This window comes from Typha latifolia, chromosome 5 (genome assembly GCF_019914945.1).
Source record: "Typha latifolia isolate L0001 chromosome 5, TyphaL0001v2, whole genome shotgun sequence".
Classification (NCBI taxonomy): domain Eukaryota; kingdom Viridiplantae; phylum Streptophyta; class Magnoliopsida; order Poales; family Typhaceae; genus Typha; species Typha latifolia.
The window spans coordinates 12,957,310-12,974,805 of record NC_133090.1 but is presented as its reverse complement, the minus strand read 5'-3'; the positions used below and the strand labels follow the sequence as shown (position 1 = coordinate 12,974,805).

Sequence of the window (17,496 nt, the reverse complement as noted above, 5' to 3'; positions counted from 1 at the left end):
TTCGGCGGCACGTGGTGGTAGTGAGATGAGATGTGATGGTAATACCGGAGCTTGGACCGAAGAAGAGGTCAAACTTGGAACGTGTCCGTTCCTCCATGCATGCATGCATGCATCCACCACTCTACGTGGCATCTTAAACCACCTTCCCGATCCCATTCCCTTCTCCTCCTTCCACAAGTACACGACTCTAAACACGAGATTTGAAGAGAGAGAGATTGAGGGATGCCAGGGAGCAACACAGAGGAGTGGCGTAGGAACGCCGACACGCACAAGATGTCGCCGGAGGGCGTGAAGGCGGCAGGCGTCGAGGCGTCGAAGCGGCCGCCGGGCCACCATCCCGGTGAAGTTCTGCATCAGCGGCGCAGCATGCCCTACAGCACCACCACCATGGCCATCGGCGGCTTTGCCATCGTCGCCGCCATCGGATATCTCACCCTTTACTTCAAGTCAAAGCCGGGAACCACCCCGACCGATGTCGTCAAGGCCATCTCGGCGCCGGACGCACCGTCTAGTGGCGATGTTGATAAATCTGACAGAGCAAAGTGATTGGTTCTGATTCACCCTGTTTTTTGGTTGCGGATGCAAGTAATAGGAGTGTCACTCGTTTTTCCTTTTTTTTTTTTTTTTTTTTTTTTTTTGTTGTGGTTATTGATGTTTTTTTTAGCACCTTCACACTTTCGTTGGCTTCTATTGGAATAAAACTTTAAGCTGACTTGATGAAGTGAGATTTTATTGAGATAAGTTTATATTGGTGATCGGTCACGTATTAAAATATCATATTATTGTAGCACTTAGCTTGACAATTAATTTTAACAAGTAAATTGTTCGGGTGGAGTAGGAGGAGTAACGAGTGGATCAATTCGGAGATGTGGGAAAATTAATTAAAATCCTTTGCATTAAAATCTCACTAAAGAGATTTTGTACTCACCATCTGGAATATAAGACGAATGTGGATCGCTTCTACTTGGCTACTTGTTATATTAATTAGTCGTTTATTCTCGGATCCAGTACTTTATCCGGCTCACCGCCTTTTAGCTGTCTAACCAATCAGAGGCCATCACCCGAAAATAAAGAATAAATAGGAGCAATGGGAACATAAATTCGTACTTTTAAGCACCGCGATAACCAGAGGAATTTAAGAAGAAAGTAAAATTAGACAAAACGGACGGACGCGAAAAATTACACACTAACCGGATCAGATCCCGCCAGATCCAAGCTGGATCCAGCCCAAAGAGACGATAGCGGCGGCGATAGCGATCGCCGCCGCCGGCGGCGAGGACGCGGACCTGAAGGCTGAAGCCCTCACGGCGGCGGAACCGCCGCGGCGGGCGGCAGAGGGGGCGGTGTCGTTGGAGGGGAGGGGACGTACGACGACGGAGACCTTCATGCCGCTGAAGCAGAAGCCGTTGCCGCAGATGAAGTAGTAGGTCTTGGCCTCGTCGAGGGGGATGAAATCCTTGCCGGAGCTCCAGTTCCCGGCGAGGCCGTCCATGGTGCAGTTGTCATACCCGGTCTTGTTCACCTCGAAGACGTTATACATGTTCTTCTGGTACCTGAACGCTGCGATCCAAGATCTAGGGTCAGGATTTGGAGAAACTTCTCTAAGTTATTCCAGTATCAGTTTTGGGGGTGAGGAGGAAGCTTACAGATGAGATCGCCGACGAGGAATGTCTGGTTGTTGGACCAGAGGGAATAGTTGACGTTGGGGTTCCAGCCGAAATGGGTGCCGACGATGTGGTCGGTGGCGGCGGAGAGGGAAGCGGCGGCGAAGAGGAGGAGGAGGGGGAGGAGGGGGGAGGACGCCATTGGGATCTTTGTTTCGCTGCTTGCTGATTTGAGTAGGGTGGAGTGGGGAACAGGAGAGGGTAAGGATGTATGTAATAATTGCAGGGGAAGGCCAAGAGGAAGAGGTGTATGAGTCTATGAGATCATGGATTGGGAGCAAGAGCGACAGTCTGAAATTACCAGACTAGCCCTCAGGAAAGGAATAAAAAGGAGGCAAGATAGGAAGGAAGTCATATTACTCTAAAATTTAAAATTTGAAAATAAAGACACAGGGACGGGGAAAGTGAAAACATGTGGGACCTGTTTAGTTTCCTGATAAAGGGTTTTATCCGTGAATAAATCTTCTTTTCCGAGTCTATTGGGATGGATAGTAGCTCGGATAAGTGCCCAATCGGAGAAAATTATCGGGGTTCCCAAAACTCCCACAAGGCATCAGCTTCAATAGGCTGGAGACTTGGCAGTCACCAGCCTCCCGATAATTGGATTGCCATGCCTTCACTATATCAGGCAGTAGTAGAGAGTATATAAACTCGAATAAGATTAGCAATTTACATGTGAGCGAATCTCAATCAAGTTCCTAAATCTACAAAGATATGAATAAGAATGACAACAAAAGATTCCACTTATAAATTGTTCCATAACTAGAGTACACATTCTTCTTGTAAAGGGTAAAAGAAACTCAGAACAATGTATATGAACGTTCAGTTCACTAAACCACCACTTTGTTGATCAAATGACACTACGAGATCATATGGGAAAAATGAATTATAGTGACAAGTTATCTTAAGACATCTGACAAGGAAACTAATCTTCATTCACATTGAACCAAAACAGCCCCTTAAAGACTCAAAACTGAAGCCATACACGCCATACCTTGGGAGTTATCATTCTGCCTGATGACTTGATCTTTGAAACATTATACAAACAACTGGCGTGACACCATTCCGCACTTAGTCAATCTTCACGGATGAGTAAATCAACCTGGTGAACCAGAAGCATGCATAGAAGCCAATTGTACCCGTCAGCACGAAAAAGGAATACGATGCGATAAGCATGTAGCCGAAGTACAAAATGCCAGACACTGGCTTGGTGATCTCAAGCTTCGTGAAGAAGTAGAAGGCCGCATACAGGAAGAGATAAATTGCAGAAGATCCTGAGGTGAGGTAGGACCTCCACCACCACAAGTAATCCTCACTACACAGCTGGAAGTAGCAAAGCACAATAGTGATCTCGGCACAAGTGACGATGAGGATGAGGAACACAAGGAAAAGGAATCCGAATATGTAATAGAATTGGTTCAGCCATATGGAGGTGAGAATGAAGAAGAGCTCAATGAAAACTGCTCCAAATGGAAGAATGCCTCCAATCAAGATCGAGAAGAGAGGATTCATGTACCAAGCCTGTTCAGGAATCTGTCTGGGTATTTTGTTGGTCTTCACAGGATCCTCAATAGCAGGTTTCTTGAAACCAAGGTAACTCCCGACAAATACAAGAGGTACAGAGATGCCAAACCAAAGCAGCACAAGGGCAAACATTGTGGTGAAAGGTACCGCACCAGAAGACCTCTCTCCCCAGATAAGGGCATTCAGAACGAAGAAAATAGCAAAAACAATACCAGGGAACGTGAATGCAGTCCTGAGGGTAATCTTCTTCCATTCTGAACCCTTGAACATCTTATAGAGGCGTGCAGAAGAATACCCAGCAAACAAGCCCATGAAGACCCAAAGTAGCAGCATGACCGTCATCAATCCTCCTCTGTTTGATGGAGAGAGGAAGCCAAGAACTGCAAAAATCATGGTAACAAGTAGCATACCAAAGAATTGTACACCTGTTCCAACATAGACACAGAGTAAGTCGGAGTTTGAAGGAGGCCTAAAGACATCTCCGTGGACGAGCTTCCATCCTGTTTCTTCTTGGGCTTCTTCCGAGGTTTCCAGCTGGTTGTACCTGGAGATATCTCTGTATAGAGTCCGAAGCATAATCATTGCTACCATCCCAGATAGGAAAATAACAATCATCAGAGAATTAACAATAGAAAACCAGTGAATTTGATTATCAGTCATCAAAAGATAGGTATCCCAGCGAGAAGCCCACTTAACTTCACTTTCCTGCATGGCAAAAATCAGAAAAAGAATTATATAAAGAATTGCCTCATCATAAAATCATGTGTACATTTTAAACTTTAAGAAGATTTTACTGAAAGCACACAATTAAACCAACATATACACATTCTGCCTAATTGGTGCTGGCAATATTACCTGAAAGTCAACATCGTATGTGAATATGATATCCTTGTTGGCTTCAACCTCCTGTGGAGATTCAGAGCTCGTCACAGTCCGCTTTGCATGAGGGTCACAGGTACTTAATCGAGTCTTTTTACCACCCCATTGACCTTCATATTCATGCCTAACACTGTAATAGAGAAAGTTGGCAATTGAGAAGAGAGGATAATAGAACAAGGACGTTTCAGACAATAGGACATATAAAACAAGTTCATCGGAAGTTGAACTGAACCTGAATGGTTTAACCTCAAATCCCACTATCCTAGCAAGATCCATCTCTGCATCCTTGTGATATTTCACTAAAAATGACAAGTGGTTGTGGATAAAAATTTTCTCGTCCTTGCTCTGCACAAACGCCTTTAGTAAATTTACTATGACTTCCAAGAAAACATCCAAATATGAATTTTTGGTAGAGAAGAAAAACTCACCCCAGAATATAGGCCTTTGACACCAACATGAAAGCCATGCTGATAAATAATAGCTGACTCTTGATCCAGTCCTTTAACAGGAACAACAAGGGGAAGATTGTCCAAAATCCTGTAAAAAAAAATTAATTATATTCTACTGATATCATGTAAGTACTCAATTGCAGAAAACACTAGGAGAAGAGTTACATGTTAACCCGGTATTCATCCTCTATCTTTTCCTTGAAGTCCTTCACTTCTTTGTCATTGAGAGATATCTTGCAGACAATCTGACACATCTGGGGCTCTCTCATTTCGAACTGAAGTTGGAAATATAAAGATAGAGAACAGCTTAGAGATCACAAATATATAGATAAAGAGCAACATGGAATAATAGGGAGCTACTAACCACATATGGAGAGTTCTCAATGCGATCACCGCGAAGAACTTCCCCAAGATTTTCTGCGCTGTCAACTATAGTGTCTGGTCGACAGAAAGGCAGAGAGTAATAGGAGTATGGAAGCTGTGTCTTTATGGAGGTCAGTTTGTTCACCTTCACCAAAAGCGGATCTTTCTGCAGCCAGAAAGTTGATACTACCATGAAGGCATGGACAAGTATAAAGCTTACCGGTTAAAAATATTGATTCTAGCATCAATAAGAAAAAATAATCTGAACCAGCTATGTTTACATAAAATGGTTAAAGTGCTTCCACACCCTTGTGGGTGCTGCCGTCCAAGGGATAGAATTGGATATGAAATAAGTCAAATATGATTGTTAAGCAAGTCAAGAGTTGTTATATTCCCTTCAAAAGGTAAATAACTGGATCTAGAACTAAACTAGCAGTTAGCTAGTTATTATGTTTACACAGGATATTCTCAAACAGAAGAAATCCTAAAATGTGGTCGCTTTTAAGTCCTTCTAAACTATTAATTACCTTAAATTTGTATTCTGTCCAATTTAATGCTATAACTGACATGATCATCTCAGATTTTCATTGACGAAGTCAATCTGGATCCTATAAATAATTGGCGGGCAGCATATAACAAAAGTAAATACCCTCATCATCCTCATTCTCCAAGGCTTCTCCAAGCACTTTGATCTATTAAAGTAAATTATCAACCGCAAGGATCCAGCACTTTACAACTTCATTTGTAGATCCAATAAATGGCAGGTTTACAAAGCAAGCAAGACCGGAAAAATCGAAGAACAAAATTGGTAAGAGAAACAAAGTCAATACAACGATTGCATGGCAACCTAGATCTAACAAAAAAAACCCATGAACGAACACAAGTTCGCTCAGATCCAAGGAACCTAGACATCAAATTGAATCCGAAACCCTAGCAAAGAAGCTCCAGATCTAGATCTAAGTATCTAACCCTAGGAAATGAAATCGAGATCGAGATCGAGATCGAGATCGAGAAGGGTCTCGCATAACTACCTTCTGGAAGTCAGTGGGGGCGACGCCGGGGAGGTAGAAACACCGCGCCGGGACCGCCACGGAGAGCAAGAGTGCGAGGGCGACCCATGGGAGAAACCCCAGCGATCGCGAGATCTTCATCGGAAGGTAGTAGAGACGGAACGCTAGGGTTCCTCTTTGAGAGCAGAAATGGGAGATACGTGGGCGACGACGACGACGGAGAGCTTTATCTTTACTTCTCTCACCCACCTTATTCTAATAATTCACAGGCCAATAAAGTTTTAACTCGGTTATATTAGTTAGTAGTAACAAACTAATATTAAAAGTAGTTGGGTGGGGTTGAATTACGAATGTACCCCTAACAACTCTAATGTTACAGGAATTAGATCTGCTTTGGTACTGCCACAGGGTTGGATTGGACTTCTTTTATTACTGATCAGCGTTGACTCCCAAGTTAAAAACTTAATAAAAAAGATAGAATCGAGAGTACTATTCGGTATCAATTTGATCATATATTTTGACTGGTGGATTATGTTGAGCTTGGATCAAAATAAAAGCCAAAATAACTGCTTCATATTAAGCGTAGAAATATAGGAATGGTTGCAATATCAATATCATCAAAGAGCTTTTGGTTCATACGTCTGGAGTCCTACGCTATCTTTGTCAAATTTGGTATGGCCCTGTAGTTAAAGGCACAAAAAGAAAAGGTTGGCAAAGTGTCATATGCTATCACCTATTGGAACTTGGAAGGTGATTTTATGGTTGGACCACAACTAAGGATGCATCCAAGAAGATAGACGTTTGTAGAGTAATAAAAAAGTGCACATAGATCTACCTGGGATTCGGCAATTTGCCAATGTTTGTGGGAGACAGTAGGCAGTTTTCACATTCTTTGGAGACAAAAAGGAACCAGTAAAACTCTAGCAAAATATAATGAAAACTCTGTAGACCTTTCCTTTGGATCTAGAAAATATGAGCAACTCTCTCCAACAAAAGTATTAAATCTGGATGCAAATATCCTACACTATGGAAAGTTTCAGAAAACTCTATAAGAGTACAACTATGATCCTTGCAAGCTACTACAAGTATATTGAAGCCAGATCAAAGAAAACATGTGCACATGCGGTAAAAACGAAAATAAAATGGAAAAAGAAATGGAGATGGTAAAGAAATAGCTATCATCATCATAAAGGCGAGATAGGAGCTTAACATTCCATTTCATCAGCAATGCACTAGTGAGTAGACCACCACCTAAAATCTTGTTTTAAGGACAAAATTCCAAAGAGTGCAGTTCATGGATTACTAGATCAACTGGAATGATGCGCAAGAAATTGCCAAAGGAGAAGAAAACCGCATCATCACATTGTCTGTCAAGCTCTTTTTGAAATTTTATGATCATTGCAGACATCTAGCAGAAAAAAGTTTATCAATGAGAATAAAATGATTCATAGGCAAATAGGTAGTTGATTAGATTCTCCAGAAGTGTTTCCATAGTGCAGATATTACTCAAATAACAGCATATTAACCTTACTGCAGTAATACCTTTTCTTTTCAACTCAGCTCTTCGTTAATGCCATCTATCGACTAAGGATCAGCATACCTCTTCTCAGTTCTTCATGCATTTATCCAGGTACCTTTCCCTCCTTATTCTCTTAATAAGGTCTTCCACCCTAATTGAGTTAAAATGCATAATGTGGTTCACGTGGATGTGTGGAGAAGAACATATAAACACCCCATCAGGCAAATAAAAAATAAAAATTTCCAAAAGGTATATTACCTAACCCATTATTATTCTGTCAAACAATCTTCATTATGACAAAAGTAGAAGTGAGAGAGTGGGGGTAAATCATAAACGATCAGCCATATGCCTGTACATTGGCATATAAGCCTTGTACAACAAGCCTATCTCCAAGTTCCACAAGCTGGCGGACATTGTAACAATGACCTCCACCAACATCACCTAACAATTTTCTGAGTATTTTGATGACCAAATATCCAGCAGATCATTTTCCTGGCTACTCTTACTGCTGCATGAAATGTTGCAGATTGCCGGTAGAGACAAAATGTCATGGCGTCTGTTACTTAATCTACAATCTAGCAAAGAAACCATATACATAACTCAATCCTGATTGAAAGATACTGTCCTTAAGAATCTTCCTCAAAGAAGCATCAGTTTATTTGAAAAGAAGGGCATCGACCCAGAAAGTCTCTCATAATTCCAGGTACATGCCAAAACAGCTCTAGTTTTTGTTTTGAATTTCTAGAAAGAACAACAACAATAATAGTCATACCCCTCGAATGGCAACAAAAAAAAACAAAGAATGAGCACCAAAATTATAACTTCACATCAACATCAAAGTAATAGTTCATGCTGGATTGCTGGCAATTTGAGCTTTTACTTGAACTACCAAACAAGTTCCCAAATCAATTCAAACAAAGCTGATAGGAAAATGGAGACCGTCTTGTGGCTTATTACTAGTAGCAACAATGAAAAATTGCCACTGCCAATCTCTTAATATCAATTTTGGATCAGGTTTACATGCCATATACGAAGTGGATGAAAATCTCTAAGTGAAACCTTGACAGAAACAGGAAGTACGAAACTATTAATCCAGCTAATTGACATGCATAATCTAGTTACATGGTGGCATGATGGGTTCTTGTATCAAAACATAGGCTACGAAACGATTCCTTTAAGATCTGGATTTATTACTGAAATCAGTCCACGCAACCGTGAAAAAATATTCGTCAAATATTCTCCTTTAGTCAGAAAATTACGAAACCAAGTGGATTAGATCCGTAACTCTCTGATCTATGTTTTTCGTATTTACGTCTTTCGCAGATTCGAACTGTAACTGGGACGAAAACACGATATATTACAGATGATGGTAGTGGTGGTCTAATATCGGAAGGTCTCAAAGATGGTCGTGGTCTAGTCCTTGTAGCCGCTGTCTTTGAACTTGCAAAATTTTCAACCGGTGTTCTAGGTGCAAACCGCCCATCTTGGTTGCCCCAACTTATTTTTGCTGTCATCTTGAGAGCCTTATGTTTTTGCTCCATCCTCACGACCTTCTCAAATGCCTCCTCAAGAGTGGTAGAACATAGAGTACGAATATCCGCCTGTATCTCTTCTCACGGCCCTGAAATAAATGTGCTCATCAATGTCGGTTCGGGCCAAGGTGGCTCACAACAACTACTAACTCTTTCAAATTTTGCTTGGTACTCCAATACGGTCGTACTCTGAACCATCTTGCATAATGTGGCAGCAAAATCTTCATATGCTGTTGTTCCAAATCTGTGTATAATCCTCCTACAAAAATCAGCCCAACCAGTAAATTTTTCACCACGAATAACCGATCTATACTAATGCAATGCCGTTCCTTGGAGGTGAAAGCTTGCTATATGGACTTTCGTGTCCTTCGTTGTCCATTGACAATCAAAGTATTGTTCAACTTGAGACACTCAATCTGTTGGATCACCGCCTTAAAATTTTGAAAAGTCCAAGCGTGCAGTTCTTCCTCAAATAGCATTGTCGGGTTCGCGAAAGATCTTTGGTTCAGGTCTGAACCTTTGTGCATGTTGATCTCATTCTCTAAATCCTCGAGCACATTAATCACCATCTCCGAAGGGATCAACCTCATCCTCAAAGTGTTAATCCTCCTCATCGACGAAGCGCACCGGTGTCGCACGCCTCTTGGGTTCCACCACCACCGATCTTGGGTTTTGTATTGGAGGTAGGGGATGATGTGTAGGCATATGTAAAGAGGATCATTGACACTAACATGTCGCACCTGGACCTGTGGGGTATCGAATCGGTGTGGTTCCACCACTGGTCCTTCTTGAGGTACCAATCTTCGTCGAAGAGATGACGAAGCTGATCGGTTCATGACATATTCCTTTAGATAATGTGATCCTTTTGCATTGCATCAACTCTATGCAGCAAGGTTTGGAGCATGCCCCTAAGTTCATCCACCAAGCCCATATTCACACCCATGGATGTTGGTTGACTCGGTCCTGCCGTGGTCGCTCCAAAGGAGTCAGCCTTACGGTTAGGGTTATCGTGGGTTGAATCTTCCCTTGTCGATGTGCTCTCTTTGCTGATGTCATCTTTCTTGTTTCAACCATTAATAGAAGTCTGAGGTTAACATGGCTCTGATACCAAATTGATGAGTTCTTGTACCAAAAGATATGCTACAAAACAATTCCTTCAAGATCTGGATTTATTACTAAAATCAGTCCGCACAACCGTTGAAAAATATTCGTCAAATATTCTCCTTTAGTCAGAAAATTACGAAACCAAGTGGATTAGATCCGTAACTCCCTGATCTATGTTTTTCGTATTTACGCCCTTCACAGATTCGAACTGCAACTGGGACGAAAACACGATATATTGCGGATAATGGTGGTGATGATGGGTGGAGTGAATGTTATGGATATGGATGAATATAGAAATGAAGGTGGATAGTAGTGTTGTTTAAGGGATATAGACGAAGGAGAAGAAGTGGTCAAGATCCCAAAAAAGAGGGGGGAATCGACAATCGATAAAAATTAAAAGAAGAGGGATATAGACGAAGGATAGTAGTGTCGTTTGAATGTGACTTACAGAAATTTTATTTTAATAAAATAAACAACTAATGTAGTAAGAAAAGACATTAATTAAATGTATCATGGCAGCATATGTCATTATAATAAATCAATCACAACATAGGAAATTGTTGTTCATTACAACTCGGTTCACTCTATTCGGGAATCAAATAAATGAAAAAAAAAATAGTTTGACAAACAAGAATAGGAAAAATTGCTGACGATTAATCTTCTTCTTTTTTGAATAATAAGCATAAGAAAATAAACCATTCAATAACACAACTTTTTCTGAAACTACTAACGGAAAATGTATACTCAGGAACATTAAAATTAAAGGGATCACAATTAAAATATACCAAAAAGCATCTTACTTCCAGAGGATCAGTGCAATTCTTATTATAAGGTGATGTCCATGAACATTGCCAGCTGATGATTGCTCACTCCAACTAATACTTCTATGCATAACAATCTCTACCACCCTCTACTGTGAGAAAATATCTGTAATTGCCGAATGATGTATTTATGCAACCAGCCCACCAGATTGTGCTGGCGTTCTTTGCATATTGTACATATATACAAATAAAGTATCATGGTGCAATAACAGAAATGCACCATATAAGTTGTCGAATTAGATATCTGCACCATGTAGGAGAAAGTATCCTTGCACAGCAGAGTCCTTGCACAGTCAAAAAGTTTGGCTCCATAATTCTCTACAAGTAAGAAATCCCAAGACTGAAGGAATTGTGTGTTCACATAAAAAGTATAAGAACAAATTTAACTCATCTGCTAAGAGGTTCAAGCTGCACTTCCATTAGTCCAGAAGAATTAGACTCTGGTTTACTAACTGTCCTTTCAGGATGCAACAGATCAACTGAATCATCTTCCTCATTGTTTCCCAACACCCAATGGCCTCTGAAAGAGTTCCTATCACTTCTCCTTCGTCTGACCTCCATATATTCCAAGTACATAACTAGCAGAGCGCCAGCCAAGAACCACAAAATCAGAGCCCAATTAAGCCCTTCAACATTTTCACTGTCATATCTACGTCCTAAATGCTTCATTCCACTAAAGAGTGCCACAATTCCAAACAAGATGGCACATCTCCCAATTATAACATGCAGGTACTCCCAAATGATCCTCCTTGAAGAAGCAACCTCTCCATTAGCAGGTCTTTTAGGCCGTGCATATGCATTTAGAGGCTGTGCACATGCCAACACTAAAGCAGTAACACCAAATTTAACATGAATTGAACTAATATAAAAACCTCGGAGTTCAGCAGCAGCAAATAGAACACCAAGTAACATAATTGCTATTCCCGAGTATTGCAGGTAGACATGTATCTGGAACCAGCCATCACCTTTCACATGCTTCAAGTACCTTGCTGATAAAATTCCACCTGGAAGCAAGATACCCCAGGCGACGAACATCATAAACCCATGAACAGCTAAAACAGGGCGTAGGTCCTGCTCTGCCTCTGCTGAACCTCTCAACAACAGAACCCGTATTGGTCGACTGCTTGTAACAGAATGCATGTTACGCGCACTCAAATGGTCTTCTGACCACTGAGCACCCATTGCCCATATAACCTTTAAAGGGGTAGTTGGATCAATAATATTTTTACACTCCACCCTTCCACTACAAGAAGGTGATAGAGGGCGAGTAAACTCAAATGTAATGATGCCATTTTCAGATCTGCATCTTACATAGGTTAGATTTTCAGAAGTTGGATGCACGCTCATTGCATCCTTTCCATCAATCCAATAAGTGCTGACATGTCCTGTCCCATTATTATCTACCCAACCAACATAGGCATAGCTGTTCACCATACCACTTCCAAAACCAATGGCAAGGTATCCACTTTTCTTCTCACCTTGCGCTGCAATTGATATTGAACCATCAGACAAAGTCCAGTAAAAGGAAACTTGTTGATCATCCAACACAACACTGTTATTATACATATCACTAAGACCACCATCAACAACCTGAACCTTCCATCCCATCTTTGGCTCATAGAGTGAATGGTAATAAACTTCATCCGGCGTATTTCTGTCAGGCAACCATACCAACTCTGTCGGGCTGGCTGGGACTCCTTCAGCTTCTGGCCCACCAGCATAGATAGACTCAGTCAAGTTCCGTAATGTAGCATTCCCACCAATGGGATCAGAAGTTACATAGAGTGCCACATCATGTCCAGCTTGCACGGAGAACGTCACTGGCACACCCCTTTCCACTTTCAGTAGTGGAGCTTCTTTCTTGTTAACGTAAAGAACCTTCAAGGGGTTTGGAGGGTTCGGGTAATGCAAAGCCAGCCCAGAAGTCACAATCAGCGGTGTCTTCCCATTGGCAGTAATTCGGTCTTGATCTTCCTTATCATCCGCATCCAACGGGCCAAAGCAGTCATTCATCTTTTCTGACACATTGAGGCTAATGAACCCATAAGCACTCTCAGGAGGACCACCATGATTCTGGGGAAGGTAATATGGCCGGAGGGCATCAGGGGGTCGCATCATACCCAACGCCCATATCACCGTCATGTTCTCCGTCACATTGATCTGCACATCATATTTCTGATCAACAGACATGAGAGGGCGCTCATACCTCATAAATGAAACGCCGTCCCTCCGATGCCCGTATAGCAGCTTGGTATTATTTACCAATCCGACAGGATCCGAGCCCTCATAGATAGTATCAGGGCAGACGCCCTCAACCTTTCCATCCTTGTTCAGGAGGCACTCACTGTACTGAGTAATAAAGTAGTCTTCAGCAAAGGGCATCCCTTCCTCAGTGAATCCAGTCAATGCCACATCGGCGTGGATCATGGAAGGTGATGAAGCCCCGGGATCTGCCCACCCTAACGCCATATAGTATTCCGATCCAATGGAGGCTTCCAAGCCTATCTCTATAGAATTAGATTCAGGGTAAAGAGTCCATCGAACGCGATACCTTGGGGATAGCGTGCGGCAATTGTCGAACATGGTGGGCTGAAGGTGGATCGGACGATTTTCCGGGACAGTATCCGAAGCAGGCGCAGGGGCCGGAGCCGGAGCCGGAGAGAGATCGCCGGGATCTGGGGACTGGAGGACGACGTGGCCGAAATCGGAAGCGGTGGTCGGATCCCAGACGGCCAGTACGGCAATCTGGTCCCAGGAGGCGTTGGGGAGGAGCGGGACGCTCAGGGTCTCGTTGCGGAATGTGCGGTTGAGGGGGAGATCGGATATCGGAGAACCGAGGGAGAGGTTCCGGAGGTCGGTGCCATCGGCGCCCCACCACCGGACAGCGGGGGATCCAGCGAGCATGTCGAGGCCGGCGACGGAGAAGGAACAGCCGTCGAGGATGCGGACGACACCGCGGAGCTGGTGCTGGACCATGGCGAGCTCGGCCTCCGTGCCGGCGAGGGTAGTGTTCTTGCCGCAGGGAGCGGGAGCGGCGGCAGCAGAGGAGTAGACGGAGAGGAGGAGGAGGAGTTGAAATGGTGACGATCTCGCCATGGGTGGAGATGGATCGAGATCTAGGAGAAGAGATTAAGGTTAGGGTTAGGTAAAAAGTATTGGGTATTGTAGGAGAAGAGGTATGGAACTAATGGTTGGTGGATTTGTTCGGTAAAATGATGGGGGTTTGGAGGCTGAGGCGGCTTCCTCGGAGATTTCAGAAGCTTCTTTCTCTTCTTCTTTCTCTTTCTCTCCCTCTTCCTCTTTCTCTCTCCGCGGTTTGTTGTATATTTTTGTAACTATTCGTTGTTCCCACGGAGAGACAGAGAGTGTGCGGAACGCCGAATGGAAATGCCTTCAAGCTAGGGTTGAAAACGGATCCGATACTGATAATATAGGGGCTAAATTTATATCCGGATCTAAATTTAAATACAAATATTGAACCTATAGTAAAATTTAAAATTATAGTTTAGTTAAACAGATACTAATAACTTTTGTATTAACGAAAGTGCATTTTATTTAAAATATGGATGGAAGATTTATAGGGGCATTATGGTAATTTAATTTTAATGTCTCAAACATACTCTAAAGTTATTTGACAAAATATATAATTTTTATACTTTGACAAAATAAAATTATCTATAAAAAAAAAAAAACCTCGTTCAAACTTAAAAACTGTTCATTTTTATTTTTTACCAAAATTTATTAATATTTCTTAGGCCATAAGTGAGCAAAAATATTGGGTGGTTTTAATAAAAATAATTTTCTTCCCAAAGTATTTGGATACACAAGAGAAAAAAAAAGAGTAGCTCTTCAGTCTTCACTTCTTCTTTTCTCCCATTATTCTCCAATTTTTGGCTGAGTTTTTTTTTTACTCTTCCTTTCTCTTATTTTCTTCTCTATAATTTCTCTCACTCTTGTGATCTTATCTTGTCTTCTCTCTCCTATTCTGTCCTACCGACCAGGCCCAAATGCAAGAAAATTCCTACTTCCTAGGACGTAGTGGATCCTCTACCGGCAGTGTGAAACGTGACTTCTCTGAAAGAAAAAGAGAGGAAAAAAGAAAGACTCTTCTCTTGACATGCATAGTTCTTTATAGCACACCCAATTGTAGCAGAGTGGGGGAGGAGTAACTGGAAACGTGGGATTCCACTCGATGGATGATAAAGAAGCCACGCACCATCCAATCCAATCCCCAAGTAGGCAATTTCTCACAAAATTTCTCTTTTTTGAGTTGAATCCAGATGTTCTATGTTAAAAAAAAAAACTCAATTGTGAGTGTTTACAAGGAACTTTTGGCAGATTATTGATACAATTTGACCTCACTGAGTGATTGGGTTTGCTTCGTTTTAAGATGTTAGATTTTGGATTTGTTTGAGGCGAAGAAATTGAAAGATTTCGTCGCCTCTTTGATGAAACTGAAACATTATTATAGATGCTTTTGCTTTGCCCTTCTTTTAGGTCTGTAACTCTTATGGTTCCTGGAACTTTAGTTTCTTAAGAGATATGTTTAGGAGGAATAGACCAATAATCAAACAAGCTCATTTTTCTTGGTTTTTTTTTTTTTTTTTTTTTTTTTAGAGAAAAGAAGCTCCTTAGCTTCTATATCAAGAAGGTTTGTGAATTACCAATGTTTTATTCCATGCCTACCATCAATCTCTCGAGTGAGTTATCATATGCTGCACTCTTCTTATAAGGACAATCCTCAACAAATTCTTCTCAACTTTATAAAATTTAAATGGAACTGTGTGAATTGTTACGGCATGCAGCTCTTTCATGGTTTTGTTTGGTGAAACAAATAGCAGATGCCATTTCACATTGTGGTTTTCTTCTCCAACTCTTGATGGATGACTAGGAAATATTGTTTTGGTTCAAATTTAGGAGTAGAGGAGCCAAATGAATCCACTTCCTCATTATGCAAGAAAGCAGCTGAAATTACTACACTGGCTTTGGAAACTTACCGAAGGAAACCCCTCTCCCATTGGCTTCTACTCATCGTCAGCAGCACGGCGATGCTCACCGCATTTCCGGCATCAAGCCTTCTATCTCGCCTCTATTACGACGGCGGCGGCCTGAGCAAGTGGATACTATCGTGGTCGGCGGTTGCAGGATGGCCGCTGACCGCTCTTCTCCTGCTTCCTTTTTATCTCAGCGGTAGAATATCGCCAACCCCGCTATCTCTCAAGCTATTCCTTTGGTACGTTCTTCTCGGCTTCCTCAGTGCTGCTGATAATCTCATGTATGCATGGGCTTACGCCTATCTCCCAGCGTCCACGGCTTCTCTCTTGGCAGCATCTTCTCTCATATTTTCTGCACTATTTGGATATCTCATCGCCAAGAACAAAACCAACTTGTCCTCTATAAATGCCATTGTTGTCATAACTGCGGGTGTAGTCATCATAGCCTTGGATTCCAAGTCTGATAGATACAAAGGGATTACAGACAGACAGTACACCGTCGGCTTCGTGTGGGATATCGTCGGCTCTGCTCTTCACGGTCTGATCTTTGCGCTGTCGGAGCTTGTTTTCATGAAGATATTAGGCCGGAGATCGTTCCATGTGGTGCTGGAGCAGCAGGTCATGGTCTCATTTGCTGCCTTTGCTTTCACCTCTGTGGGTCTGGTTGCCAATGGAGACTTCCGAGGGATGCGAGCAGAGTCGCGCAGCTTTAACCATGGCGAAGCTTCGTACGTTATGGTGCTCAGTTGGGCTGCCGTCACATTTCAGCTGGGAGTTTTAGGGGCCACCGGAGTTGTATTTCTAGCTTCAACCGTTTTGGCTGGCGTTCTAAATGCAGTGAGAGTTCCATTAACCAGCGTAGCTGCAGTCATCTTGTTCCATGATCCAATGAGCGGATTTAAGATCCTCTCGTTGGTCATCACAGTCTGGGGTTTCTGTTCGTATGTTGTTGGCCATTCTTATTAAATCGAAGTAGGCGTTCGTTCTGATCAATAGAAATCGCTTCTTGTAGAGAAGTTGTTGAATTAAACAAAAACAGTTTATATTTAATTCAATAAACTCTAAATACTTAATTTTTATTCCTCAGACAGAATTTTTTACTTAATTCAACAGTCTGTTATTGTAAATCAAATATCTAAATGCAATTAAATTACAAAACCCACTCTAATAAATCTTGCTCCCTCGCCAACTTATTATTTTCACAACCTCCAAATTAATCTTCAGCAGATGAAAATATTTTCCAGGATCGTGGTGGATTGAAATACAAATATCAGGATTGAGAGACTTATACAATTTAATTGCATTTAGTTTTTTGATTTGTTAACCCATTATAACGAAATATACATTATGACTAAAAAAAATATACACTGATAAAAATAAAAATAAAAATTAAACTACAAAACCCCCAAGTGATTAAACTACTTCCAACTCTTTCTTTCCATAAACGTTGGAAAATTAGTTCTCCTTTAAAGCAACTTTCTGGGATAGACATTGCTAGAAGTACAAGCACACCACCAAAGCATTCTGAGTTCTGCTTAGAATCATATGGTCAATTAAGACATGACCTCGATTAAGCAACTAAGGAATACAACCTTCCTCTCAGCTTCAGTAATCTCATCAAAGCATATTCCATTCCT

The 17,496-nt window shown here is 41.8% G+C and overlaps 5 protein-coding genes across 6 annotated transcripts; 2 read left to right on the top strand and 3 right to left on the bottom strand.

Moving 5' to 3' along the window:
* The first annotated feature begins 86 nt into the window (after positions 1-86).
* Positions 87-741, top strand: LOC140788555 (uncharacterized). Its single transcript, XM_073137833.1, has one exon. It carries the CDS (start codon positions 223-225, stop codon positions 544-546), a length of 324 nt encoding a protein of 107 aa, XP_072993934.1. The 5' UTR covers positions 87-222; the 3' UTR covers positions 547-741.
* A 338-nt stretch (positions 742-1,079) lies between these two features.
* Positions 1,080-2,251, bottom strand: LOC140788554 (early nodulin-like protein 19). Its single transcript, XM_073137832.1, has 2 exons — positions 1,647-2,251; positions 1,080-1,560 (listed from the first exon to the last, which is right to left on the bottom strand). The coding sequence occupies exons 1-2, from the start codon at positions 1,804-1,806 to the stop codon at positions 1,196-1,198; spliced, it is 525 nt and encodes a 174-aa protein (XP_072993933.1). The 5' UTR covers positions 1,807-2,251; the 3' UTR covers positions 1,080-1,195.
* Positions 2,252-2,385: 134 nt separating this feature from the next.
* Positions 2,386-6,155, bottom strand: LOC140788552 (transmembrane 9 superfamily member 9-like). 2 transcript variants are annotated; one of them, XM_073137827.1, is made up of 7 exons: positions 5,911-6,155; positions 4,881-5,045; positions 4,682-4,791; positions 4,496-4,604; positions 4,300-4,424; positions 4,044-4,197; positions 2,386-3,893 (listed from the first exon to the last, which is right to left on the bottom strand). In XM_073137827.1, exons 1-7 carry the CDS (start codon positions 6,028-6,030, stop codon positions 2,736-2,738), a joined length of 1,941 nt encoding a protein of 646 aa, XP_072993928.1. In that variant the 5' UTR covers positions 6,031-6,155; the 3' UTR covers positions 2,386-2,735. The 2 variants fall into 2 exon arrangements, with proteins under 2 accessions (XP_072993928.1, XP_072993929.1); XM_073137828.1 differs by having other exon boundaries at positions 4,300-4,412; positions 5,911-6,154.
* Positions 6,156-10,678: 4,523 nt separating this feature from the next.
* Positions 10,679-14,271, bottom strand: LOC140789307 (cytochrome b561, DM13 and DOMON domain-containing protein At5g54830). Its single transcript, XM_073138966.1, has one exon. The coding sequence runs from the start codon at positions 13,959-13,961 to the stop codon at positions 11,253-11,255; it is 2,709 nt and encodes a 902-aa protein (XP_072995067.1). The 5' UTR covers positions 13,962-14,271; the 3' UTR covers positions 10,679-11,252.
* A 605-nt stretch (positions 14,272-14,876) lies between these two features.
* On the top strand, positions 14,877-16,964 carry LOC140788633 (probable purine permease 5). Its single transcript, XM_073137979.1, has 2 exons — positions 14,877-15,100; positions 15,783-16,964. Exons 1-2 carry the CDS (start codon positions 15,058-15,060, stop codon positions 16,823-16,825), a joined length of 1,086 nt encoding a protein of 361 aa, XP_072994080.1. The 5' UTR covers positions 14,877-15,057; the 3' UTR covers positions 16,826-16,964.
* The last annotated feature ends 532 nt before the right edge of the window (positions 16,965-17,496 follow it).